Here is a 21,120-nt window from a genome sequence, read left to right as displayed (position 1 = left end):
TCCACAGTGCCAGCCTGAGGATCCCTTCAGCACTTTCCTTTAAAAATTACCACTCACACAGGCTGTGGAATTTTTTGAAGCAACTGTCCTTTCCTTTACCTCCATCTCCCAACCTTAATTAAGAGGGATTTCCCCTGGAGATGTCACATAAGACCCACTGTGTGATATGTTATAGGAAATGTGGCTCCAGCAATGCTGAGATCAGCTAAATTTTGGGGTAATGTGAAAATTGTGTCTCAAGGCAAACACTTCTGCTGCACCACTGCAAGGCTCCAGTTCAATAAGATCTGCAGAATATTAAGGACACTGTAATACCAACATTAATTTTGCACATTATTCTGACTTATTAGAACAACACACACATATCAACCCCGGCAAAGGCCTCAGACATTTGTAGAAAGATCAAATAATGCTTAAAAAAATGGCATTTAAACAATAAACCCCCAAAGGTCTCACCAGTGCCATCGTCAACTAAAGTTTTAGTCCAGTTTGCAGCACTGTGCTACCACCAGTGTTACCAGCTCTCCCAGCCAAAGCCTATCAATGTGAAAAACATTCCGGCGCTGGGCTGCAGCCAGATCCATATCACTGATTTCACTGGAATTGCCTCCTGCTGTGGTACCAGGAATCAAGGGGCACAGCCTGGCCGTGGGTGAGCCCTAAACTCCGACCCCACGAGCACGTGCAGCCCTTGGCAGCGTTTTTAACCATCTTAAGGTTGCACTCAGTTTGACTGCAGCCACCAGAACTTGGAGTGACTCCTCTTCCACAAGGAATGTCAGGGCTGGGATTTCCCTGGCAGCCAGACCCCCACCTGATGCCTGGGAGAGGGATAAACTCCCCATCTCCCAGGAGGGGAAGGTGGACAGAGCTGCTGCTTTGGGGTGGCTTCTGGAGTGACACTCCAGCTCTTCCAAAGAGACTCCGGTCTGACCTACCTTGGATGCATCAGCTGGCTCTGCCTTGGCTTTCTCTGGTGGGAATTCCTCACGTCTCACATCAGCTTTTGCTGTTTCCTTCCCCATTTTAGATGTGGCCACGTCCTTCATGTCAGGCTTAGCTGGGGCTGGCTCTGCAGGGTGGCTCTGAGCGATGGCCGGGGCCGAGGTGGGCCGGGGACTCCGCTCCGGGGTTATCACAGCCACTGCTGAGGAGGGGGGACACACAGGGACAAGGTTCAGAGTAGGTAATGTTCCAAAGCTCTAGGCAAAGTCTTTCCAAATTACAGTGCTGTCATTTAAAAAGAAAGGGAGGAGGAGGAGGAGGTAAAAAAAGGGAAACGAAATAAAGATGTTGAGCGAAGCAGCTTGTGCATTTAGTACGGGAGAGTTGGGATTATTTTCCTTATGGTTTAAATAAAATCAAATAAAGCCCCACACCAGATGGTTTACAAAAAGCAAGCTTGCACTCTGCAGAGAAGCCACACCAGAAAGGCAAATCTGGAATTTGACATCGTGCCACGGATTTCTGGGTCCTTCACACACAACTGACACGGACTCCACTCCAGTGCCACCACAAAACAGACACAGAGTGGGGAGTTCTGGGCTTGTGGGCACCTCCTCAACCAGAAACAGATGGTTTCTGGAAGGGAAACACAGGTTTTCCCCCCCCCTCCCCAATCTTTTAGGCAACTCAAATGAAAAAATAATCAACAAGCATCGCTCTAGAAAACTTCACAGCAACTTCCAGGTGGGATTCAAAGCAGGCTGGGCTGTGTGTCCCGTGGGGTATCTCCAAGGCAGCACGGTGGGAAGATACCCAGCACCTCCAGGTCAGTGACAGTGCAGGAATGAACAGCATGCTGCCAAAAAATCACCTTTCCAGAGGATGACAGTCTTAAACACAAGCACTAGCCCCACATAAAATCAACTGCCTATTCCTTTCCTTCAATTCCTGATTTCCCAGGCAGTTCCTGATCCCTGAAAGGCCCGACTCCAACAAAATATTCAAGTCAATACTGTGTGACAAAGCCAGCCCCAATTAATTCCCTGTGTGTACCTATAGATACAATAAGCTATGTGGTTCTCCTGATGTTGTTTTTATGGATGTTCCACTAAAAATACACCCACAATAGTATCTTTGACGTGGTCCCACATTCCCAAAGTCACAGTTTGCAGCAGGATCACACTGTGCAACCCATCCCATCCAACACAGGTGTCCAGTCAAAGACACTAGAAAATTTGCTGTTAAAAAAGAAACTGTGATTTCAAGCAACTCCTCAGTAAGAATTCCTGTTTCACTGAAAAGGTCACTGCGTCTCATCTGTGTGTAAATAAAACATGAGAGAATAAAGCATCCACATGACCAAAAAATGTACGAGATGGGGGGGGGGGGCAAAAAAGAACCTGGTTTTCCAGAGACTTCAATTACACCTTCAAGACAAACACCTGGACCCACCCCAAACCCCACACCACCAGCACAGGCTCCGTCCTCTCGCTGCTCCTCAGCACAGCAGCTCACTTCTGTGGCCCAGACACTGTGTTATCCTTTCAGGAGGACAATCAGTGCCATGTCCCAGTGTGTTTCTGCCATGGAAGCGGTGACAGCCGCTGGGAAGGTTGGACAGAGGTGGGATGGCAGGGACAGTCGGGATGAGGAGGATGCTGGGAGAGCAAAGCCGTCATCGCGGTGGTACCTGGCTCCTTCGGGACTGGCTCTAGTTCTCTCACCACCATCATTTTTTCTTCCTCCTCCTCCTCCTCCTCCTCTTCAATTGGGCTTATCTCAATACTGCCAAGATCACGTTTGGCTAAAAAAGTTATGGATGTGTTAAAATGCCACCTCAAAGATGAAGCAGCAAAGGAAATACTGCCACCAGTAAATCCACACAGCCACCTCTCCTGCTCCTCTCCCAGGGCATGAAGACATGCAGGAAAAATGATAACAGACACCAAGCTTTTCCTTTGCCATCCAACAGTGAGTTCTGGGCTGCCCAGAACTGTATTTTAGTTAATTTTCCTGATTAACTACTTCAGGGTATTTTGACACATGATTTAAACACAGTAAAAAAGCACTGCCCCAAAATAAAAGATATAAAATGTAGGTTGGAACTGAATGATCTTTAAGGTCCCTTCCAACACAAACCATTCCATGATTCTATGATCGACCACCATCACCCCACTATCAGTCCCTGCTGGGAACAGGAGAGTCAGGAGGAGGAAAAGTGCAGGAGATGGATAAGAAGGGGCAGCTGCACCAGGAGAGCCCAGGTTGTGCTCAGGTCTGACACTGGCTGATGTCCACTCTGCTGCCGCCCATCCCATGGAATATCCTCCAGTGTTTTCCATCCTAATCAAGAAAGCATGAAGTTCTCAGTTACCTCCCTCCACAGCTTCAGTCTCCTCTTTCTGCAACAACTAATCAACCCTATTTTAATCATGATTAGTGTGGATCTGACTGCAGCAGCGACGTTGCTCTGACACCCTTTTCCAACTAGGGAAGCAGCACTCCCTAGTGAAGAAATAAAGTGGAATGTAGGTGACCTCCAGCAGTCCTGGATCTCATAACCTGATTTTCAGGCACTGCACATTCCCACAGCTCAGGGGAGCAAAGCTTCCAGGAAGGAACAGCAAGGGAGGAGGGTTAAGAGGCCACTGCACACTCACTTCCACACACAGCCAAGCCACGGCACCCGCTCACCTCACCCAGGGCACTCCTGGAAAGCAGCACACGGCAAAGCCAGGGGGGATTTTAGTGGCAACAAACACCACAAGCAGTGCAACCTGTGTCCTACAGCACTGCATCACTTCACCCCCACAGTGACAGCACAGCAGCCACCAAACGCCGCTGCGGCTGTACCTGACCGCGGCGGCACCGGTTCCGGGAACTTTGGCTTGGCAACAGGAACCTTAACCACCTCTACCTTCTCCTCCTCCTCTTCCTCCTCTGCAATGGGTTTCATTTCAAAAGTTTCAAGAGTGTGTTTGGCTAGAAAGAGGTTTGCAGGTGTTAACGGGGGTTGGGGACCCGCACGCACACATGACGGTCACCACAGCAAAGAGCGAGGAGATCCCTCTCAGCAGCTGGGAACAGCAAAGAGGTTTGCAAACCAGGCAGCTCAACAGTCATTTTCCACCATGGAATTGTGCACCAGCCTTTCTAGTGCTGCCATACCCAACAGTGCATTGGATAAGAGGGGAAAAGAACAACAGAAATAAGCTTGGCAGGCTCCTTGCCCAGGCAGGGAGACGTGGGGACACGTGTGGAACTAGGATGGGCTCTGCCTGCACAGTCTGGAGGGATAGGGGTGCTGGCTGGCAAAATCCAGGCAAAACACATCCAGATAAAAACCTATATAAAAACTAGCACCTTTAATTAAATGTACTTGAATGATTCACTTGGTGCCTGAAATTCCTCACCCTGTTTTTACAGCATCGGGCTTTCCCCACCAGGCAATGCTGACTAGGGAAGATCAAGGCATGACCACGGTGGGGGGAAGGCTGACACACTTCCTGAAAGCTGGACCTAGATGCTACAAAAATAGTGATGCAGTCAAAAGCACACTGTAAAAAAATTCCAGGTGGAAGGAGGGAAGCAGAGCAGCACCCACAGCATTTGCATACGAATTATTTCCAGCCCTAACACACCACAGGCGGTCGCCATCCAAGTGATGAAGGCTGCAAATATTTGACAACACTGTGCTGTGAAACACTTATTAGTATTCAAATGTGCTGTTGTACCTACACCCCCTCTTAAGGACATTAATATTTATTAATATTTATTAATAGTACCTCTCTTAAGAGAAATATAAGCTCCACAGACTAAATGGGGTGGCATTTCTCAAATGCTGAAAAAAGATCCCAGAATAGACTTTAAAAAAAAAAAAAAGGTCCCAGAACTCTTAAAAAATGGCGAGAAGATCCCACGATGAAGAATTTCAGAAGCTTCACAAGAAGTTTCAAGATCAAATTTTAAAGTTTGCTAAGTGACATACACAAAACTACCCAAATCTAATGAGAGTTCTTAAGTACCATCACATCCTAAACTTTCCCCCCACCTCCCCACAAGAATTACAAGGTGCAAGGTGGAAATTTAAGGAGTCTCCCAGAGCTGGGCTGTGTCTCCTCTCACTGCAGAATTCTTCTTGCAAAGAAATGAAAAAAGAAAGCCGTCAGATTTGGTGAAACTTGGAATTGTCAGGAACAAGCACGGAGAGGACAGGAAAGGCACTGCAGAGAGTTGTAGCCACCACCACAGCTATACCTGGCTTCTCTCGGATCTGATCCGCAGGTTTTGGTTCAGGAACCTCAACCACCACCACCTCCTTCTGCTTCTCTTCCTCTACGGTCCTGAACTCAACTCTCTGAGTCGCACGTTTAGCTGAGGAAACGGGGCACACGTTAAGGACCCGCGCGGCACAGGCGACGCTGCAACCGCCACAGGGCCCGCACATCCCCGGCCTGCTCCTCTCCACGCTCTCACATCCAGGTGTGGGACTGCAGCTGGGATTTCTCTACCCATCTGGGGTCACAATGGCAGGGCCAAGTGGCATCCAACAGCCCTGGTCCCCTCGCCCCCCCGTGCGTCGTGCCTGAGGAATCTCACACGCCCGGATTGCTGGTAAGCTGGAATTTGGCTTTGCTGCTGAACAGAGCTCAGACCAAGTAGCCTTTCCCCTCTGGATTCGAGGTACAAAGCCCAGGCTTGGAGTGTCACCGAGCACAGGAGCAGGGACAGCCTGGCTGCTGCTGGTCACGGGGCGCTGGGACAACCCTGGTGCCTCCTGGGCTGCAGCACAACCTCGGGGCTCAAAGCAATGCAGTCCCTGCTCCATCAGGGATGCTCCCCTTTCCTTGGATCCTCTCAGAGCACAGGGATGCTCCTCTTTCCCTGAATCTTCATGGTGCACAGGGATGCTCCCCCTCCCTGGATGCTCATAGTTCACAGGGATGCTCCACTTTCCCTAGACCCTCTCAGCACACAGAGATGCTCCCCCTTTCCTAAATCCTCTTGCTGCACAGGGATGCTCCTCTTTCCCTGGATCCTCTCAGAGCACAGGGATGTTCCTCTTTCCCTGGATCCTCTCAGAGCACAGGGATGCTCCCCTTTCCCTGGATCCTCATGGTGCAAAGAGATGTTCCTCTCTCCCTGTTACTCATGGTGCAAAGCGATGCTCCCCTTTCTCAGAATCTTAGTATCCAGTGATCCAGATTGAGTGGAGTAAACTTAAGCACTCTCCTCTCCGTGTCTCACCTCCTCTAGCCTGGAGCTACCCACCTCCTTTAAAAACGTGAGATAAGCCCACCTGACTGACATCCCAACCTAAGCATCGCTTTAAGGAACACTGGAAAAGTTTCAGCTGTGGCAAAAAATCTCCCCCTCAAGGAGAACTAAGGAATTTAAGCAGTTATGTTAAACAAAACAAACAGCTTAATTCCTGATTTTCTAAAGGAAAATGCTTTGACGCTGAATGAGGAAATATCTCTACAACCAGAGCTTTGCCATGAGCCTTCAGCACCCACCCACACCCTTTTTGTCAGTGAGTTCTGCCGAGACTACTCTCAGTTTGCATTTTTGTTTTGGGCCTGGCTGAGCTGGAGCTCATTTTCCCACAGCAGCCCTCGCAGTGCTGTGATTTTAAGATAAGGATACTACCTGGGAGAGGCAACAGACAAATAAGTACTGAACAGTGTTGGAGAGCAGAATGATCACAGGGGAAATTCCTGTCGTGACTGTGGCGAAGGGACAAAGGGTGGATTTTGCGTAAATTACCTGTGTTGTGATGACGTTATTTTGATCTTTGCAGGGGGAATTTTTGTGTCGTTGGTTGGGGTTTTTTTTTTTGATGTGAGCAAAGGTCGCGTGACGAGCGCGAGTTCGAACGATAACCCCTGAACACACGATAACCCCTGAACACGCGACTCACGGAGGCGAGGGAAGGTTTTTGTACAGCAGGGGATTGAGCTGTTATTTTAGCATCCTGGGCAGGGGGGAAGCTGTGTGGACTCACCTCCATCCAGGCTCCTGGAGGCTCGTTTGCTGGCCGTGCGCTCGAACTGGGGCGCGGGCCGGTCGATCAGGGCGCTCGCCTGCCGCGTCTGCGCCTGCGTCCGCCCGCTGTAGCGGAACTTGGAGCCCAGCGCCAGGAACCTGCTCTTCGGGATGGCCTCGGTGGAAGTCAGCCTGAAAAACACGCCCGGGATTTAAAAACCAAAAGCCAGTGGCAAATCCAGCAAATCTCGGCGCGGTCGAGGAGAGTAAAGGAATAAATCCGAAAATCCGCGTCCTCGACTTCAAACGACTTCGGGATGTTGGGCTGATTTTCCCCCCACACACGAGGGAATGAAGGATTCTCGTTCTTTTTGCATATCATCTTGGAAAAAATACGTATGGCTTCTGTGGGCTGCGCTGCACTGGAGTTTCCCAACAAATTGGGAAATCCCAACTCGGCGTTTCCCAACAAATCTCCTCAATTCCTAACACCAAACGCTTTGAAATGAGTGCTCCTTCATGGCTGTGGCACTTCCATCAGGAAAGCTCCCCAGATCCAGAGAGCTCAGTGTGCTTCAGAGTAGAAATGCCTTCTGAAGAATCCAAGAGATCACTTTGAGTTGGGCTGAGCTCAAATCCCACTAAACCTGAGTTGTTCTTGTTTAAGTGCCACTCACCGGACTTTACTTTCTAAGGAGTTTCATTTTCCATGGATGTATTGGGAAGGGAGAGTGTAGGGGAGGAGGTAAAAAGAAATTAAATAGAAATTAAAGAAGTCTCTTGCCAATAAGTCTCACATCTACATCAGTGAAAGTTCTCTGTCTTATGTATCTTACGAAGCAGAACCTGCTTAAAAATTTACTGCAAAACAAACACTTAGTGTCCCTGCAACCATTTCACTCCAGTTGTTCCAAACCCTAAGGAACACTGAAGGAACTAAGGAACACTGCTCACTTTCAGCAATTACACTAAAGCATTAGTTACTCAAAGTTCAGGAAACCCACCTGAAGAAGGTGTGATGTTCGACACAGACTTTCCACAGCTTCTTCGCTGCCCGGTAGCTTGGAAGCTTGAACCCAATTGTACTTTCATACTGTTCTTGCTGTGGGAAATATAACTTATTTAGGTATAGCAAGGAATACATGAGGCAGGAGCTCAGTCCCCAGCCCATTGCTCTGTCCTGCTGCGGCACAAACTGCTGGACTCACTCCAGGATGTGCAGGAGGAGCTCAGATCAAAGGTAGGGCTTGGCCACAAGCCTGGGCATCTCTCAGGATGCACTGGGATTTACAGAGGAACATGCTGTGGATTTTGCAGCCAGTCAGCTTCATTTACACCCCCATCATACTGCCCAGCTGCAGGATGGGGTCAAACACTGACCTCCCTGCAAGGCTGGGTCAAGGCAGTGGAAGCAGGAGGAGGAGGAAGAGAAAGGAAGAGGCAGATCCCCATTGTAGCCTCTCTCCCTGATGTGGCCAGGCTGCTCCAGGGATCTCCCCACTGATGAAGCAGCACCAGTGCATCCATCCCCTGCCTCCTGCCCTTAGGTGAAAAGCTAATTCGAGTTTTTTATTACTTTCTTTTAATAAAAGCAAGACAAAGAGCCTTTGTTTTGCCTTGTGTCCAAAAAAAAAAAAAAAAAGGATTTAGTCCTCTCCCAGTTTCAGCTGACAACCTCCCACCCGTATTCCTGGATGCTGGGAATACCCCGCAGTGCCAGGAGGTGGTGCTGGATGACACGCTGTTAAACCCTCACCAGCCAGGCTGTAGCTCCGGCTCAACCCCAAGCCGGGATCAGACACCCCGACGGGAAACGCTCATCCAGGGAAAAGGCTGTTCCCTCCCCGCTCCCTTTCAGTGACACACACACACGGTGACAATCACGAGGCAGTGAAAGGTGACACACAGGAGCCAGGACACACCTCCCCCGGCCGAATCTTTATGAAGAAGCTGCTGCGTTTGTAGGAAATCTTCAGGACTTTGGGCCACGGGAAGCGGTTGATTCTCAGTTTGTCTTTGTAAACAAGAAGGCCACTGGAACAGACTCCCAGAGTGATGTCCACTCCTTCCAAGTCCTGGGAAACCAGGATTTAAGCAGCATAAGGGTTACAAGTTTCAGGTCAACATCTGCCTTCCAAATCACCCCTTTGGTCTTCACCCAAATTCATCTCCCCACCCCCCCCAGACTCCAGCTCCAGGGTCAGGCCAGCTTTTCCTTCACTTTTCTCCTCACAACCTCCTCTTTCCTGCACTGCTGGTTGCCCAAAGGGCTTATCCAGAGTCCTTCCTGCATCTCCCCACGTGGCAGGTCAGAGCCATAAATTCAAAGTTCCTCAGAGCAAGGACTCGTCTACACCAGGAGCTTTGGAAAGTTTCCTGGGATATATAAATAACAAGCAACCAAGAAGAATCACTTCTCCTGCAGGAATGCTTGAGTCATTCCTCTTCTGTGTCTGTATTTCCATACTTCCTCTACCTTTCAAAAAGAGCTTCCTGAAACAGGTAAACTTGTTCCTGCAAGGGAAGGATAACCAAATGACAAAACCCACAGGCAGGTGCTGGTTCTCACCTTGGCTTGGTGAAGGTCGACTCCATACATAGACAGCTTTTTTGCATTCTCAAGAAATTCCAGGTCTGCTTGGGCTGGAGTCATGGATCTGGGGAAAGAGAGAAAGGGCTTGGTATTCCTCAAACTGTTGCTTTTAAGAGAGGACAAATCAGACCTCATGAAACTCATTAGATTTTGTTTTGCTTTCAATACAACCAGATTTGTGCTCAGGTAATGAATTATTAAATCGCTCCAAATGCCCACATTTGTGCTTTCACACATTCCCAGAACACAGATGCACTTTATTCCTGTGGAGCTGCACGAGCACTAGAGAAGAAAGCAAGGAACAGCAGCGAGGGGGCAAAACTTGATTCAGCAGAAGAAACCCCAACTGAGCCGCAGGCAAAGGGTGACAGGTCCTGTCCCCCCAGATCTGCTGCCTCCAGACCTCCCCAAACCCAGCTATTGTTCTCCAAGCCAAACACATGGACAGCTGAGACCACTCAGCAGAGATTCCAACCGGGGGACCAGATGAATGAAGGGTTTTCTGGGAACAGATGGTGCCCCGTCTGCAGGAGGGGCACAACTTAACAGAGACATCCTGATAATGGAGGCCATTATCAACGGTATTGAAGTGCCCTTGTTAATAAGTTTCTGGTGTGTGAGGTACATTAACAGCTCTGTTGGGAGAGAATTCAGCTGCATACATTTCATTTTCTTCCCTCCTTTGATGTCTTCCTCACTGAGCCCTCCCATACATCTTGTGTGTGATGTAAATAGAGGTTGTGGTGGTGGGAGACAGGGCAGACAAAGACAAGTGTAAGGACAATCCTGTAAGAAAGACCCAGGAGCTGTCACTATGTCAACACGTGCCTCCTGCTTTGCAAATACAGTAGCAAGAGCTGGAGAGTGGTTTAGCAGAGATTTCCCTGGAAGTGTTCAAAAAACATGTGGGTGTGGCACCTGGGAAGTGGTTTAGTTGTAGGCTTGGCTGTGCTGGGGGAATGGTTGGACTCCATGGTCTTCTTTTGCAGCCTTAATGATTCCATGACTCTGATTCCCACTGAAAACCCTCTGACAGTTTAATGTTCACAGAACACAGACCAGAAATTAAACTGGGACGTTTTGCTTCCTCCTGCACACGCAGACAGATGAAATATAACTACATCTTATACCTTGAAGTCTCCTTCTAATGAAGCCATGAATAATTCATCACCCTGATCCGCCACTTCCAGCACAGCAACGGCCTTTGACTCCAAGTCATGAAGCTCGTCAGTGGCCTGGTACTTATTTTCCCTCATTTCCTCTCCTCTCAGTGCAAATGGAGGGGAATCAATTTAAAGTATTGATTTGGAGGGTTGAGTGAGGTGTTAATTGTAGCTCTGGCCACAGCCAGGAGCCCATGTCCACCCTTCCCACTGCACTCCTGTTATTAGTTCCCCTCTGCCTCTGAGAAGGTCTTGTCTTTGCTCTGTTCTCGTCAGGGCATCAACCAGCAGCTTTTCACAGGGCAAGGGGCTGCTGGTTGAAAGTACCACCAAGTGGTGTTACGGATTTGGGGGGTTTTCCCCTCTAAAATCCCAGTGTATCCCTGCGAGGACACAGAAGCTGCTGCCCCTCCCCACAGCTCATGCAGCCAAACCCTCAAGAGCATCCAGGAAAACGAGCTCAAAATAAGATGAATAACAGGTTTGGTTACTGTCAGTGTGGTATCAGGGGGACTCCCAGTTGTTCAACCCTCCCTGAACACGACACACCTGCTCAGGTCATGGGGAACACTTTAACTGCAGGTTTGTAACTCTTGGATCACCTGGAATCCTTCCACGTTAGGAAGTGAAACGTGGCAGCAGAAAACCCTAAACATGCTGTAGTGTACTGTGAATACACAGAGAGGCAGGAGCCGACTACAACCCAAAATTACATGAATCCCAATCGAAGGGCAAGGATAAAACAGGTAAATTTTGCATTTTCGCATGAACTAAACCCCTATTCTGTTGAAAAAAAAAGCACTTGTTTATAAATAATGTCAAGACTTTGTATCTGCTTTCTTCCATGCCTGAAAAAAAGAATTCCAGCTTCTAGAAAGATTTTTTCCAAAAGTATTAGAAATTTTTTTAAAAGCTGATGTTCACAGAATCATCACAGAGTCACAGAATGGTTTGGATATGAAGAGAACTCAAAGATCAACCAGTTCCAACCCCCTGCCATGGGCAGGGACACCTTCCACTAGCCCAGGTTGATCCAACCTGGCCTTGGACACTTCCAGGGATGGAGCAGCCACAGCTTCTCTGTAGCTCAGTACCTGCAACGTTCTCAGGAGCTGCCAGTTCACACCTTACTGCTAAAGCTTCTGTTACCAACATAAAATTGGTGCAGCAGGAAACCAAGAACACACCACAAAGGTGGGGGAAACACCCAAAAGCCCCATTATTGCCCTTATTTCAGGTTGCTGTGCACAAACAAGCCCCCGCAGCCACCACACCTTACCTGTATGTTTTATGAAGCTCCACAACCTTCTCTTCGAGCTCTTTTGTCTGGTTTGGGGCCAGTTTGAACTCAGTGATGTAATCTGGGCCGTGGAGCTCGGGATCATAGTCCCCCAGCTCCGACTGCACCGTGTAGGAGCCCAGCAGGGCCAGGGTTGCAAAGGAGCAGGGCAGCCGCCCCGTGAGGATGTCCTGCCTGAGCTGAAGACACAGGTAATACCTGGGGGCAAAAAGGAAAATATTGATCACAGAGAAATTTATTAACTTGAGGATCAGCCTCTTTTTTTTTTTATGCCCCTGATGAACGAGCACGGCGCTCGTTCCCAAGTTCTGCCTGTGTTTTTACTCGTTCCCAAGGTAAACAGTGTGAAGGTCTGGGGGATTTAAGGTCACCTCCACTCTGTAAAGGGACCAGAAAATCTTGGGTTTAGATAAAAACGTACTTTCCTCTACAAACACACCCATGCCAGGGTTGTACATGACATTGCTTTACCCAAGTGGACTCCAGTGGAGAGCAGGAGCATCCACACATCCACTGAGAACAAACCAAACCCCCTCCAAGTGGGGAAGACATTTGATCTCCTCACTGAAGGAGTTAAATATTAAACATTTCTATTCCATATTCACTGCTCTGCTCAGCGAGCTCCTGGCTGGCAGCAGATTCCCAGGGAACTCACCTGGTTATATCCTCTGTCAGCTGGGCAGGATCTGGAGGATAAAACTTGACATTGAAGGTAAAATCCCAGGGGCCTCCTGCAATGACAAAGGAGAGGTTGAGAAAAGCCAACACACCAGGACAGCTTTGTGACAGTCAGTTGTTATTAAAAAAGCTGGGAATATCCAACCTGATCTTCAACATTCACCCAGTAGATGTAACACTGATTTTATACTGCTCACTCTCACAGCTGGATGCAGCTTAACATCTGTATAAGGTATGGTTTTATTTATAGGAGGTAGGATACAAGCAGGAGAAAAAGAAGTAGGACAGGGAAATACACATAAATAAACCACTACTCGTGGCAAATATTAAATTCACTGCTAAGAAGCTCAAAGATTCCCATGTTCTTTCATTGCTTGAAAAGGGATTCATGAAGAGAGGGCAGGGGTGGGTTGTAAGTTAATGAATTAGGATTGGTTTATCACTCAAGCCAATTTTCAAATTTCAGGACCCCACCTGACCCCTAATGCACTGGGGTCAGGTGGTCAGACACAGGTTAAACTCAGCCCAACACAAGCATCAATCTTAGGATGAAGCCAGCAAGCACCAGGGTAGGAAGAGCTTTACAAGTCCAGACCTAAATGTTTAATACTTAATGTCTAAAATAACACTTAGTAGTTAAAATAATGTTTGTTGCAAACCTCGTGCAGCACCATTACAGGCATTAAGTGGGGTGAGAATCCACATAATCACACTAGAACTGGCATTATAAGTGGTCTGGCCAGCCTAGGTGTCACAGCTGAAGGGGTTACTCTCTCTTTTCCTTGAAAATAATCAAATTTCCCAGCAGAAAATAGTCCTGACTGGGTGATTTTCATAGTTACATCTCCCCCCTGCTGTGGCCCTTTAACACCAGCTCAAAATAAGATTTTTTTCAGAAAGAGAAGATCTGCCCCTGCACTTCACCCAGAGGTTTATCCCGATCTCACCCAGGGAAGAGGGGGGACGGAGCATCCCTGGATTTACTTCTTATGCAACACCATAACTGGGATTAAACCCAAGGCCTGTTGTTTTCATCACACACAGTTCAAACCAAGCGATTCCAGGAGGTCATTTTAGGGAGCAGAGGTTATCTAAAGCAACCCACATCAGGGTACACATATTCATACCTGCATTCAACCTATTTCCAAGCAAAATCTAATAATCTGCCATTTAACCCATCTCAGGGGATCAGATTCCATAAGAGGTTGCTGCTCATCACATTTACTAGATGAATTTTATGGATGGAGCAGCTCCTGCCCTTCAAACACATTTTGCTATTGATCCCAAGAGAAGCTGGTAAGACCAGGAGCTTTCCCTGCTCCACAGCCCTGTGGTATTTCCCCCCTAACCTGGACTTAGTGACACACTTTGTCCTGTGCCTCCCACCAAAAGCATCCATGAGACAGTATTTTACTCTCATAAAACAGCACTACACTTCCCAAACCCAGTATTTTACTTCCAAAACACCAGTGGCTTTATATCCAAAATCCAGTAGTTTACTTCCCAAACCCAGTATTTTACTTCCAAAGCAGCCAGACTTGCCCCCAAGAGAAAACAAAAGCCTCTGAGATGTTTATTTAATTTTAACACTGCCCTCGTCTTGAAGTAATTCAGTGGCAGCAGACCTTAAAATGCCACTCTGGAGAGCATCTGGGGATACTACTTGAGCCATTTATCATTCCAGTACCCCAAAAAAGCCTCAGAGTCCATCAAACCCTGCTCCAGCACACAATTCTGCTCAGGTTCTCCCAGTGGTTCCCACTGACACCCATTTTCCCATCCTCCAACAAGGAGCCATCTCCCATTCCAGCCCTGCAGAGCCAGGGTTGCTTTGCTTCAGGCAAACACGCCCCAAGCCATGTTTTGCCAAGGAAATGACATTTTTCCCTAAATCCAGAGCATCCCTAAGTCCTTAAGAAGGAGAGAAAGGACGTAGAGACTGCCTGAACTCGTGCTGATCCCTGCCAGCCACCCTCACTTGACCTCTCCCCATCCCTGGGCCCCCTCCAAGGCCATGTTATTTAGGGAAGAAGGGAGAAACCACTCCCCCCTCCAGATGATAAATTCAATCTACTTACCATGAACCTGCTTTTTTATTTCTTTGGCAGGATCCAGCCACGTCTGTAAGAGGATAAAAACATTCACAGTTTAACAGACATTCCAGAAACGCCACAGAAAGCTGCAAATTGCTAAAAATATGGCGAAAAAAGACAATATTTGACACTCAGGCAGCCATGGAAACTGGAGAGACAGTGCATTTTTCACTACTTTTACTCCAGGCTGTGGTCTCGGGGGTGTATTTCCAATCATTCATCTACCAGGTACTCACAGGGGAGGCAGGAGGAACAGGAGGGGGGAAAAAAAAAGGCAGGATATCGGGGCTGCAGGTACAGCCAGGTCACAGCCACATCCAGCTACGAGGGGCACTTCTACAACACCTTTATTTCCACCACAACCCTTAAATATAGGCAAATAGGATGTTTACATTCATTTTAAGCACCCTGTCTCCTCACTTAGCCTACTCAGATCAAAGATCACCAAGACTTTCTATTATTAGCTCTGGGTTTTAACGACCTAATCACTGAAATATGAGTGAAAACACCCAATTACCACAGAAGGCTGGAATCTTTCACAGGAGTGTGACATAAACTTCATTTCTTTTAACTATGACTCAAGTTTCTTCTAATTATCTCCGCTACAAATTTAGAAATGTATCCTTTTTTCCTCTCCCCTCTGTAATTTGGGGTTTTGTAGGATGATGGTGCAATATAAGCCACAAAAAACAACTCCTGCTTTTTCCATGGTCTGAGCCTTTCCCTTTGGAGAGGTCAGGGTCTGCCCCACTGCGGGGGATGGCACAGGGTTAATGACCCTCCTGGAGAGGCTACATTTAACCACCTTCTTCATTTTCACCAGCCCTGAGAAGGATTTAGACGTCCAGGTCTCCCGAGGTGAAGGAATTAACTCATTGAATCCCCTGAGCTAATCTCTCCCGACCAGAAGGACACGTAACTTCGTGGCAGGGAGACAGCCATACTTACATTTAATCTCCTCTTTTTATGGGCCTGTCCCTCTAGCCTATAAAATGGGGGTAAAAAAATGCATTTTGGGAAGGCAGATGGGCCACTTGCTGCCCTTTTTAGGGCCACAGCTTTAAGCTGAGCATCTCCATGGCCCGGGCTGGTGCCAGGGCTGCTGGTTAATGGGTTGGGCAGCCCAGGGTGCAGTCATGCATCCCACCCCGCCTGAGCCAGCAGACAATGATGGGAACAGCAATTAACACCACTTTTATCCCATTGGGTCATGAATCAGAGGGAAACAATCCTCCCTTTCAGAGCAATGAGCTCCTTGCTGCTCCAGCCGCTGTCACAACCTCCTAATCACCCTCGGCCACGCCCATGGGGGTAAATATCCCTCCCCAGAAGGTTTATTCCCTATATATCAAGGTGGAAAATGCCACATGCAAGCCTTCCCTGGCCAGGAATACACACGTGTAGCTCTGCCTGCCCCACACAGCTGCAGGTGAGGTGCAGGAGCTCATCCTTGGATTCCTGTTAACATCATTTCTTCCTGTGAATCAGTAACTCCATGTGGGGTCTTGTTTGAAGTTACAGCAGGAGAGAGATGGAGCTTCAGACTTCAAAGTTCAATGAAACACAACCAGAAAGATTCCCAAAAAACCCTCCAAAAATGGTGTTTTTCCCCATCAGAACAAACCATACCAGGTTGCTCCACACTGGAGCTGAACAACCCATGGACAGAGGCTTCACCTTCCTCAGCTCTTGGCTCTGGGACACAGATGTGACAAAACAATCTGTTTTCAGCCCCTACAGTTAAAAAGCTCCACAACCTCTCAGCCCTTGTTAGCTGGAGGAAGGAGGGGCTTCTGCTTCTGGAAGAGTTGATGCTGAAAGCCTGGACAGGTGAAGAGCAAGCCCAGGGCTCTGGGAGATCGTGGAATAATTAAGGTTGGAAAAGCCCTTTAAGATCAAGCCCAACCATTAACCCAGTACTGCCACTAACCCACGTCCCTAAGCACATCTACATGCTTTTTGAACACTTTCAAGGACTCTTTTTGCTCTTAATTGGATATAAAAGTACACCTACCCTTCCCTCTGCAAGAACAAACTCCCAGGGTAAAAAGTATCCAGGCTTTATACATGGAAACAGATTTCACATACAGGAAGATAGCAAAACACCAGAGACAGTAAAACAAACCCGAGTGGGAGCTCTGCCTGCCTCAAACAGTGACAGGGTGTTATTTTGCCTGTGGATTAAACATCATAAAGTATTTAATGGCAAATGTCTGTCAGCCCCACAACCTGCCAAGGGTGAATGGTGCAGGTGAAGCAGTGGAATATTCAGAATATGGACCAACAGAACTGGGCTAAAGGACACAGAACTGGGCCCTTCATTTCAATTTAGCTTTTGGCTTTGTGAAACAAACCTTGAGTAATTGTTGAGTTAAAGGGTAACCAAGGGGTTTAAAAGATAAGACACCGCCCCAGTCAAACCAAACAAAGGCCTTAAACTGAAACCATGAGTAGGAGTTTTGGTATGGAGTCATTGGTGTTCTGCAGGGCAAAGCCTCAACTCCAAACTGCTCTGGGAGGCTCTAACCAAACCTTCCCAATGCTGACACCAGTGCCAGGGCAGCCTGACTTCTTCAGCTGGAGTTCTACAACTTAGTGGCAGCAAACAACTTAATTTGCAGCAAACTAATACAACAAATTTTCTCCAGGTGAAGAGATCCAAGTGCACAAGGATTCCATCATTCTATGATTCATGCAGCCTTTTTACTAAAACCCACACTCCTGTACTCACTTTTACACCATTTCTGCCTCTGTGATGACCCCCAACCCATCTTTAGGGAGGACATCAAAAGCAGTTTTAAGAGGAGGCTTTTCCCTCCTGCCCTGGGAAGATGATCCTATGGAAGAGCTGAATCCCCCTGGGGCCAGACCACCCCAGAACAGCAGCTGCTTACCCTGGAGGTTGGTGTGTCCCATATGGCCAAACCAAAGTAGTCTTCTTCCAGCAGATTGAGGTGGTCACAGACTTTTTTAAGGAGCTCCTGTCCCTTGGCATGTTTCTGCAAATAGAAGAAGAAGAAATCCTGTTGGACAGGCTGGGTTTTGCCTGTTCTCACTCACAGCAGAGGGGAGGAAGGGAATGGCACCAAACCACACTGTAAGCCCTGAGTAGCTCCAAATCACAGTTCCTGGCTGTTTCAGAGCAAGGACTCCTTATGGGAAAGAGCATCAGGCATCAGAATTCAATGGAGAGGCAACAGGAATGCAGTGGGTCTCTCTCTTCTGACCAGCTCCCTGTCTGAAGCCCCCCCAAAGCTGAACTTCCCAACAGGAGCTCAGTAAACACCAAGGATCTGTACAGTTTCTCCCTGCCAAGGTACATTCAGAGCCCCAATATCTCCTGGATCCAGGCTGTCAGACAACCAGGTGTGGATCAAAAGATGAACCTGCTGCTACGACCCACTGCTACAGTTGTTCATTTTGGGGACAATCTGACTTTTTTAAGGTTCAGAAAAAACCCAGCAGCTCGGACCCACAGCCCATAATTTCTTGTGGCCTTTCCATCACCCCGATCTGCTGATGAAAACCACCTTCTCCTGTTTGCCTCCTGCACCCAGAGCTGCTCAGCACTTCTTGCCTCCAGAAACACACTCTGAGCATTTCTATTTCCTCTCACCCCCCCCCAAATCCTGCAGAAGTGAACTGGCCCTAGGAACAAGATACCCTTTTAGTCCAAAAGCATGAAGGAAAACATCCCTGAGGCATAAAACTATGGCAACCAGGAGCAGCTCATTCCATTGGAGGCTTTGTTAGAAGAAAGTGCCATTCCAGTGACGCAGAATCAGCTTCACTAATGCCTTGCTGGTGCCCACAGCTCTCCTGTCACTCATCTCTGCATGGCAACTGCTCCAAGACCCCTGCCTGGTTTTATTCCTTGGCTTTATTCCAGCCTTTCAGCTGTCAGGTCCTTTGTGCACACGTTGTGACTCTATAGGTAACATAATGTATGTGTTAGCCTGGGTATCCCTCAAGGAATTGGCAGTGATCTAGGAATGAAAAACCTTCCAGGGCTGTCAGTTGGAAAGGATGCCTGAAAGCACTAATTCTCCTTGGATAAAGGCATTTGTGCTGCTCTTTGCCTACACCTTTGCAATTCCTTCCCAATTAAATCTTAATAAACTCTCAAAACACCAGAGTAGGATTACAGGGGTGTTAAAGCCCAGGGTGCCTGCCAAGTTAAGAGGGTCTCACTGACACAGTGGCCCCTCCTAATCCCCTCTGCAGTGCCCACCACGATCCTCTGGACCTACAGAGAGATTTCTCACGTCCTGCTCAAGTCAGGGCTCCCCCCTCCCAGCAATGCCTGTGCCAGTATCCAAAGGCATCATGGATACACCATGGCAAGCTGTCATCAGGACTTAGGGGAACAGCTCCCTTTTGGGGGGCTGCACACAACATCCCTGGCCCAGGGGAAGGAGTTTAGGGCAGGATGCTCCGAGCTGATCCCAGGCAATGCCAGCAGCACCGTTACACAAACACTGACCTACTTGCCCAGGATCACCCAAGGTGACTGTTCCCACAAGGAATCCTGTGCCCAGATACCCTCTCCTGGCCCATTTACCAGCAGGACTGAGGGAAAACAAGCTGGTGGAACTATGCTCCAGTGGTAAGTACCAGATTATTAATATTCCAGACAAGTACTTCAATACTAAAATAGGGATTTCTGCTCGCTTTTTATTGCCCTGACAGCACCACATCCCTGTGAGAGAATGCACAGAAGAAAGCAGAAGAAAAGCTCTCAGATGAAGGGGTTTGCAGTGCTCTAAGTCAACATAATAATTTCTAAATTGTTTACTGCAAATATATTCAACTGCAGGCTAAACACAGCGTGTTTTTCTTTATATCCAAGCACCAGCAGCCTGGGAGGTGAAGGGACCTTGGGGAACTAGAAAAGCACAAATCAATTTGGCAGCCCATTTTTCTCAAAGGAAAGGGGGCAAAAGATATTTAGACCATCCCAACTTATCCCAAAAACCTAAACTCTGATCTGGGATACAAATGACAAAGATGATGAACAGCAAGTGAGATAAAGTTTGGGTTTGTTTGTTTGTTTTTTTTAAATCCTTCCTACCTTTATAAAGCACGACACCCTGGAATTGCAGAACAATAAAAAATAAAGATTCCTACTACCCAGAGGCTTTTACAACACACTAAATAAGTTGTTATAGCTTACAGCAGGCTTGTTCTGCAGTAAAGCCTGTCATGTAATTCCCTGGCAGCACATTAGGCCCCTATTAAATCGTGTTTGTGGTGATTTTTCGAGAGGAGCAGAAGGGAGACGGGAGAGAGGAGAAGCAGAACCAAACCCCACAAGTACTTACATCCACAGCACACTCAAAAATGGTGTCATCCAGCAAGACCACTTTGCAGTACATGTTTCTGTGTCTTTTCACTGCTTTCTGGGCAGCTTTCAAATCCTTGTCTGCTTTGGTCTCCGGAGTCTCTGGTTTAGGCTCTGGCTTGGCACACTCTTCCTTGGCTTCTCCCTCTTCCTTGTCCTCAGGGTCTTTGCCCTCTGGCTCCTGCTCGTCCCTCCTCTCCTCCTGTGCAGGCTGAAACCCCCCCAACACCCCAATTTAGAGGTGTCAAACAAGCAAACAAAGCATCACACTAAATAAGCACTGCAGGGCTGGGGCCTCAACCAAAATTCATTATCTGACTTGAACCTGCAACCGAGGACCTGGAGCAGCAGCTGGGGTGAGCAAGGGAATGATATTAATTTTTAAAGCCCTTCCAAGTCATTTTCAAGTCTTCATTTAATAAAGGATGTAATAAAAAAGAAATAAGGGTTGATTAGAAAAATCAAGGCAGATTATATCCTGCAAATCTTCGTGGTGTTAATGACAGCACCTTTTGGACTGGGAAGGTTTTTGCCTCCCAGGAAAGACACTCAGTGCTCCCAGTACCAACCTGAGCCATGGGCTCTGTTCCAGTGCACCCACCCTCTACATGGCAAGGGGAATGGTTTTAAACTGAAAGAGGAGAGATTTAGATGGGATATTGGGGAGAAATCCTTCTCTGTGAGGGTGGGGAGCCCCTGGCACAGGTTGCCCAGAGAAGCTGTGGTCCCATCCCTGGAATTGTTCAAGGCCAGGTTGGACAGGGCTTGGAGCAACCTGGGCTAGTGGAAGGTGTCCCTGCCCATTCCAACCCAAACCCAACCCAACTCCATGACTCTATGGCAGCAGTGGCACTAAAAGGGGTGGTCAGGGCTAGGATTTCACAGCCATCTGAGCTGACCAAGCAGCTCTCTGCCACCAAAAAGGGAAGGCAGCCCTCACACCACTGTCCCTCTGCCTACAGAAGCACTTTGTGAGCCAGTTTAATCCACTGAAATAGCAGAAAGAGATGCAGTTTGGGGGC

General features: G+C 48.0%; 1 protein-coding gene across 50 annotated transcripts in view; it reads right to left on the bottom strand.

The window, feature by feature from the left end:
- The window catches only part of EPB41 (erythrocyte membrane protein band 4.1), a 95,741-nt gene that overhangs the window by 28,476 nt on the left and 46,145 nt on the right, over positions 1-21,120 (bottom strand). For 19 of the 50 annotated variants that reach the window (XM_064634941.1, XM_064634971.1, XM_064634972.1 and 16 more), the window contains exons 3-14: positions 20,079-20,309; positions 17,652-17,756; positions 14,743-14,785; positions 12,642-12,717; positions 11,966-12,184; positions 9,500-9,587; positions 8,853-9,005; positions 7,935-8,032; positions 6,950-7,122; positions 5,203-5,319; positions 3,799-3,927; positions 939-1,147 (exon numbers count right to left, since the gene is read on the bottom strand). In XM_064634941.1, the coding sequence (XP_064491011.1) occupies positions 939-1,147; positions 3,799-3,927; positions 5,203-5,319; positions 6,950-7,122; positions 7,935-8,032; positions 8,853-9,005; positions 9,500-9,587; positions 11,966-12,184; positions 12,642-12,717; positions 14,743-14,785; positions 17,652-17,756; positions 20,079-20,132 (1,464 nt within the window). In that variant the 5' untranslated portion in view covers positions 20,133-20,309. Of the gene's footprint in view, positions 1-938; positions 1,148-2,432; positions 2,750-3,798; positions 3,928-5,202; positions 5,320-6,949; positions 7,123-7,934; positions 8,033-8,852; positions 9,006-9,499; positions 9,588-11,965; positions 12,185-12,641; positions 12,718-14,742; positions 14,786-17,651; positions 17,757-20,078; positions 20,310-21,120 lie in introns of those variants that run through there. The other 31 variants (XM_064634979.1, XM_064634956.1, XM_064634957.1 and 28 more) reach the window with 7 other exon arrangements.

The sequence above is a fragment of the Pseudopipra pipra genome, chromosome 24, assembly GCF_036250125.1.
Source record: "Pseudopipra pipra isolate bDixPip1 chromosome 24, bDixPip1.hap1, whole genome shotgun sequence".
Lineage (NCBI taxonomy): Eukaryota > Metazoa > Chordata > Aves > Passeriformes > Pipridae > Pseudopipra > Pseudopipra pipra.
This window is presented reverse-complemented; position numbering and strand designations above follow the sequence as displayed.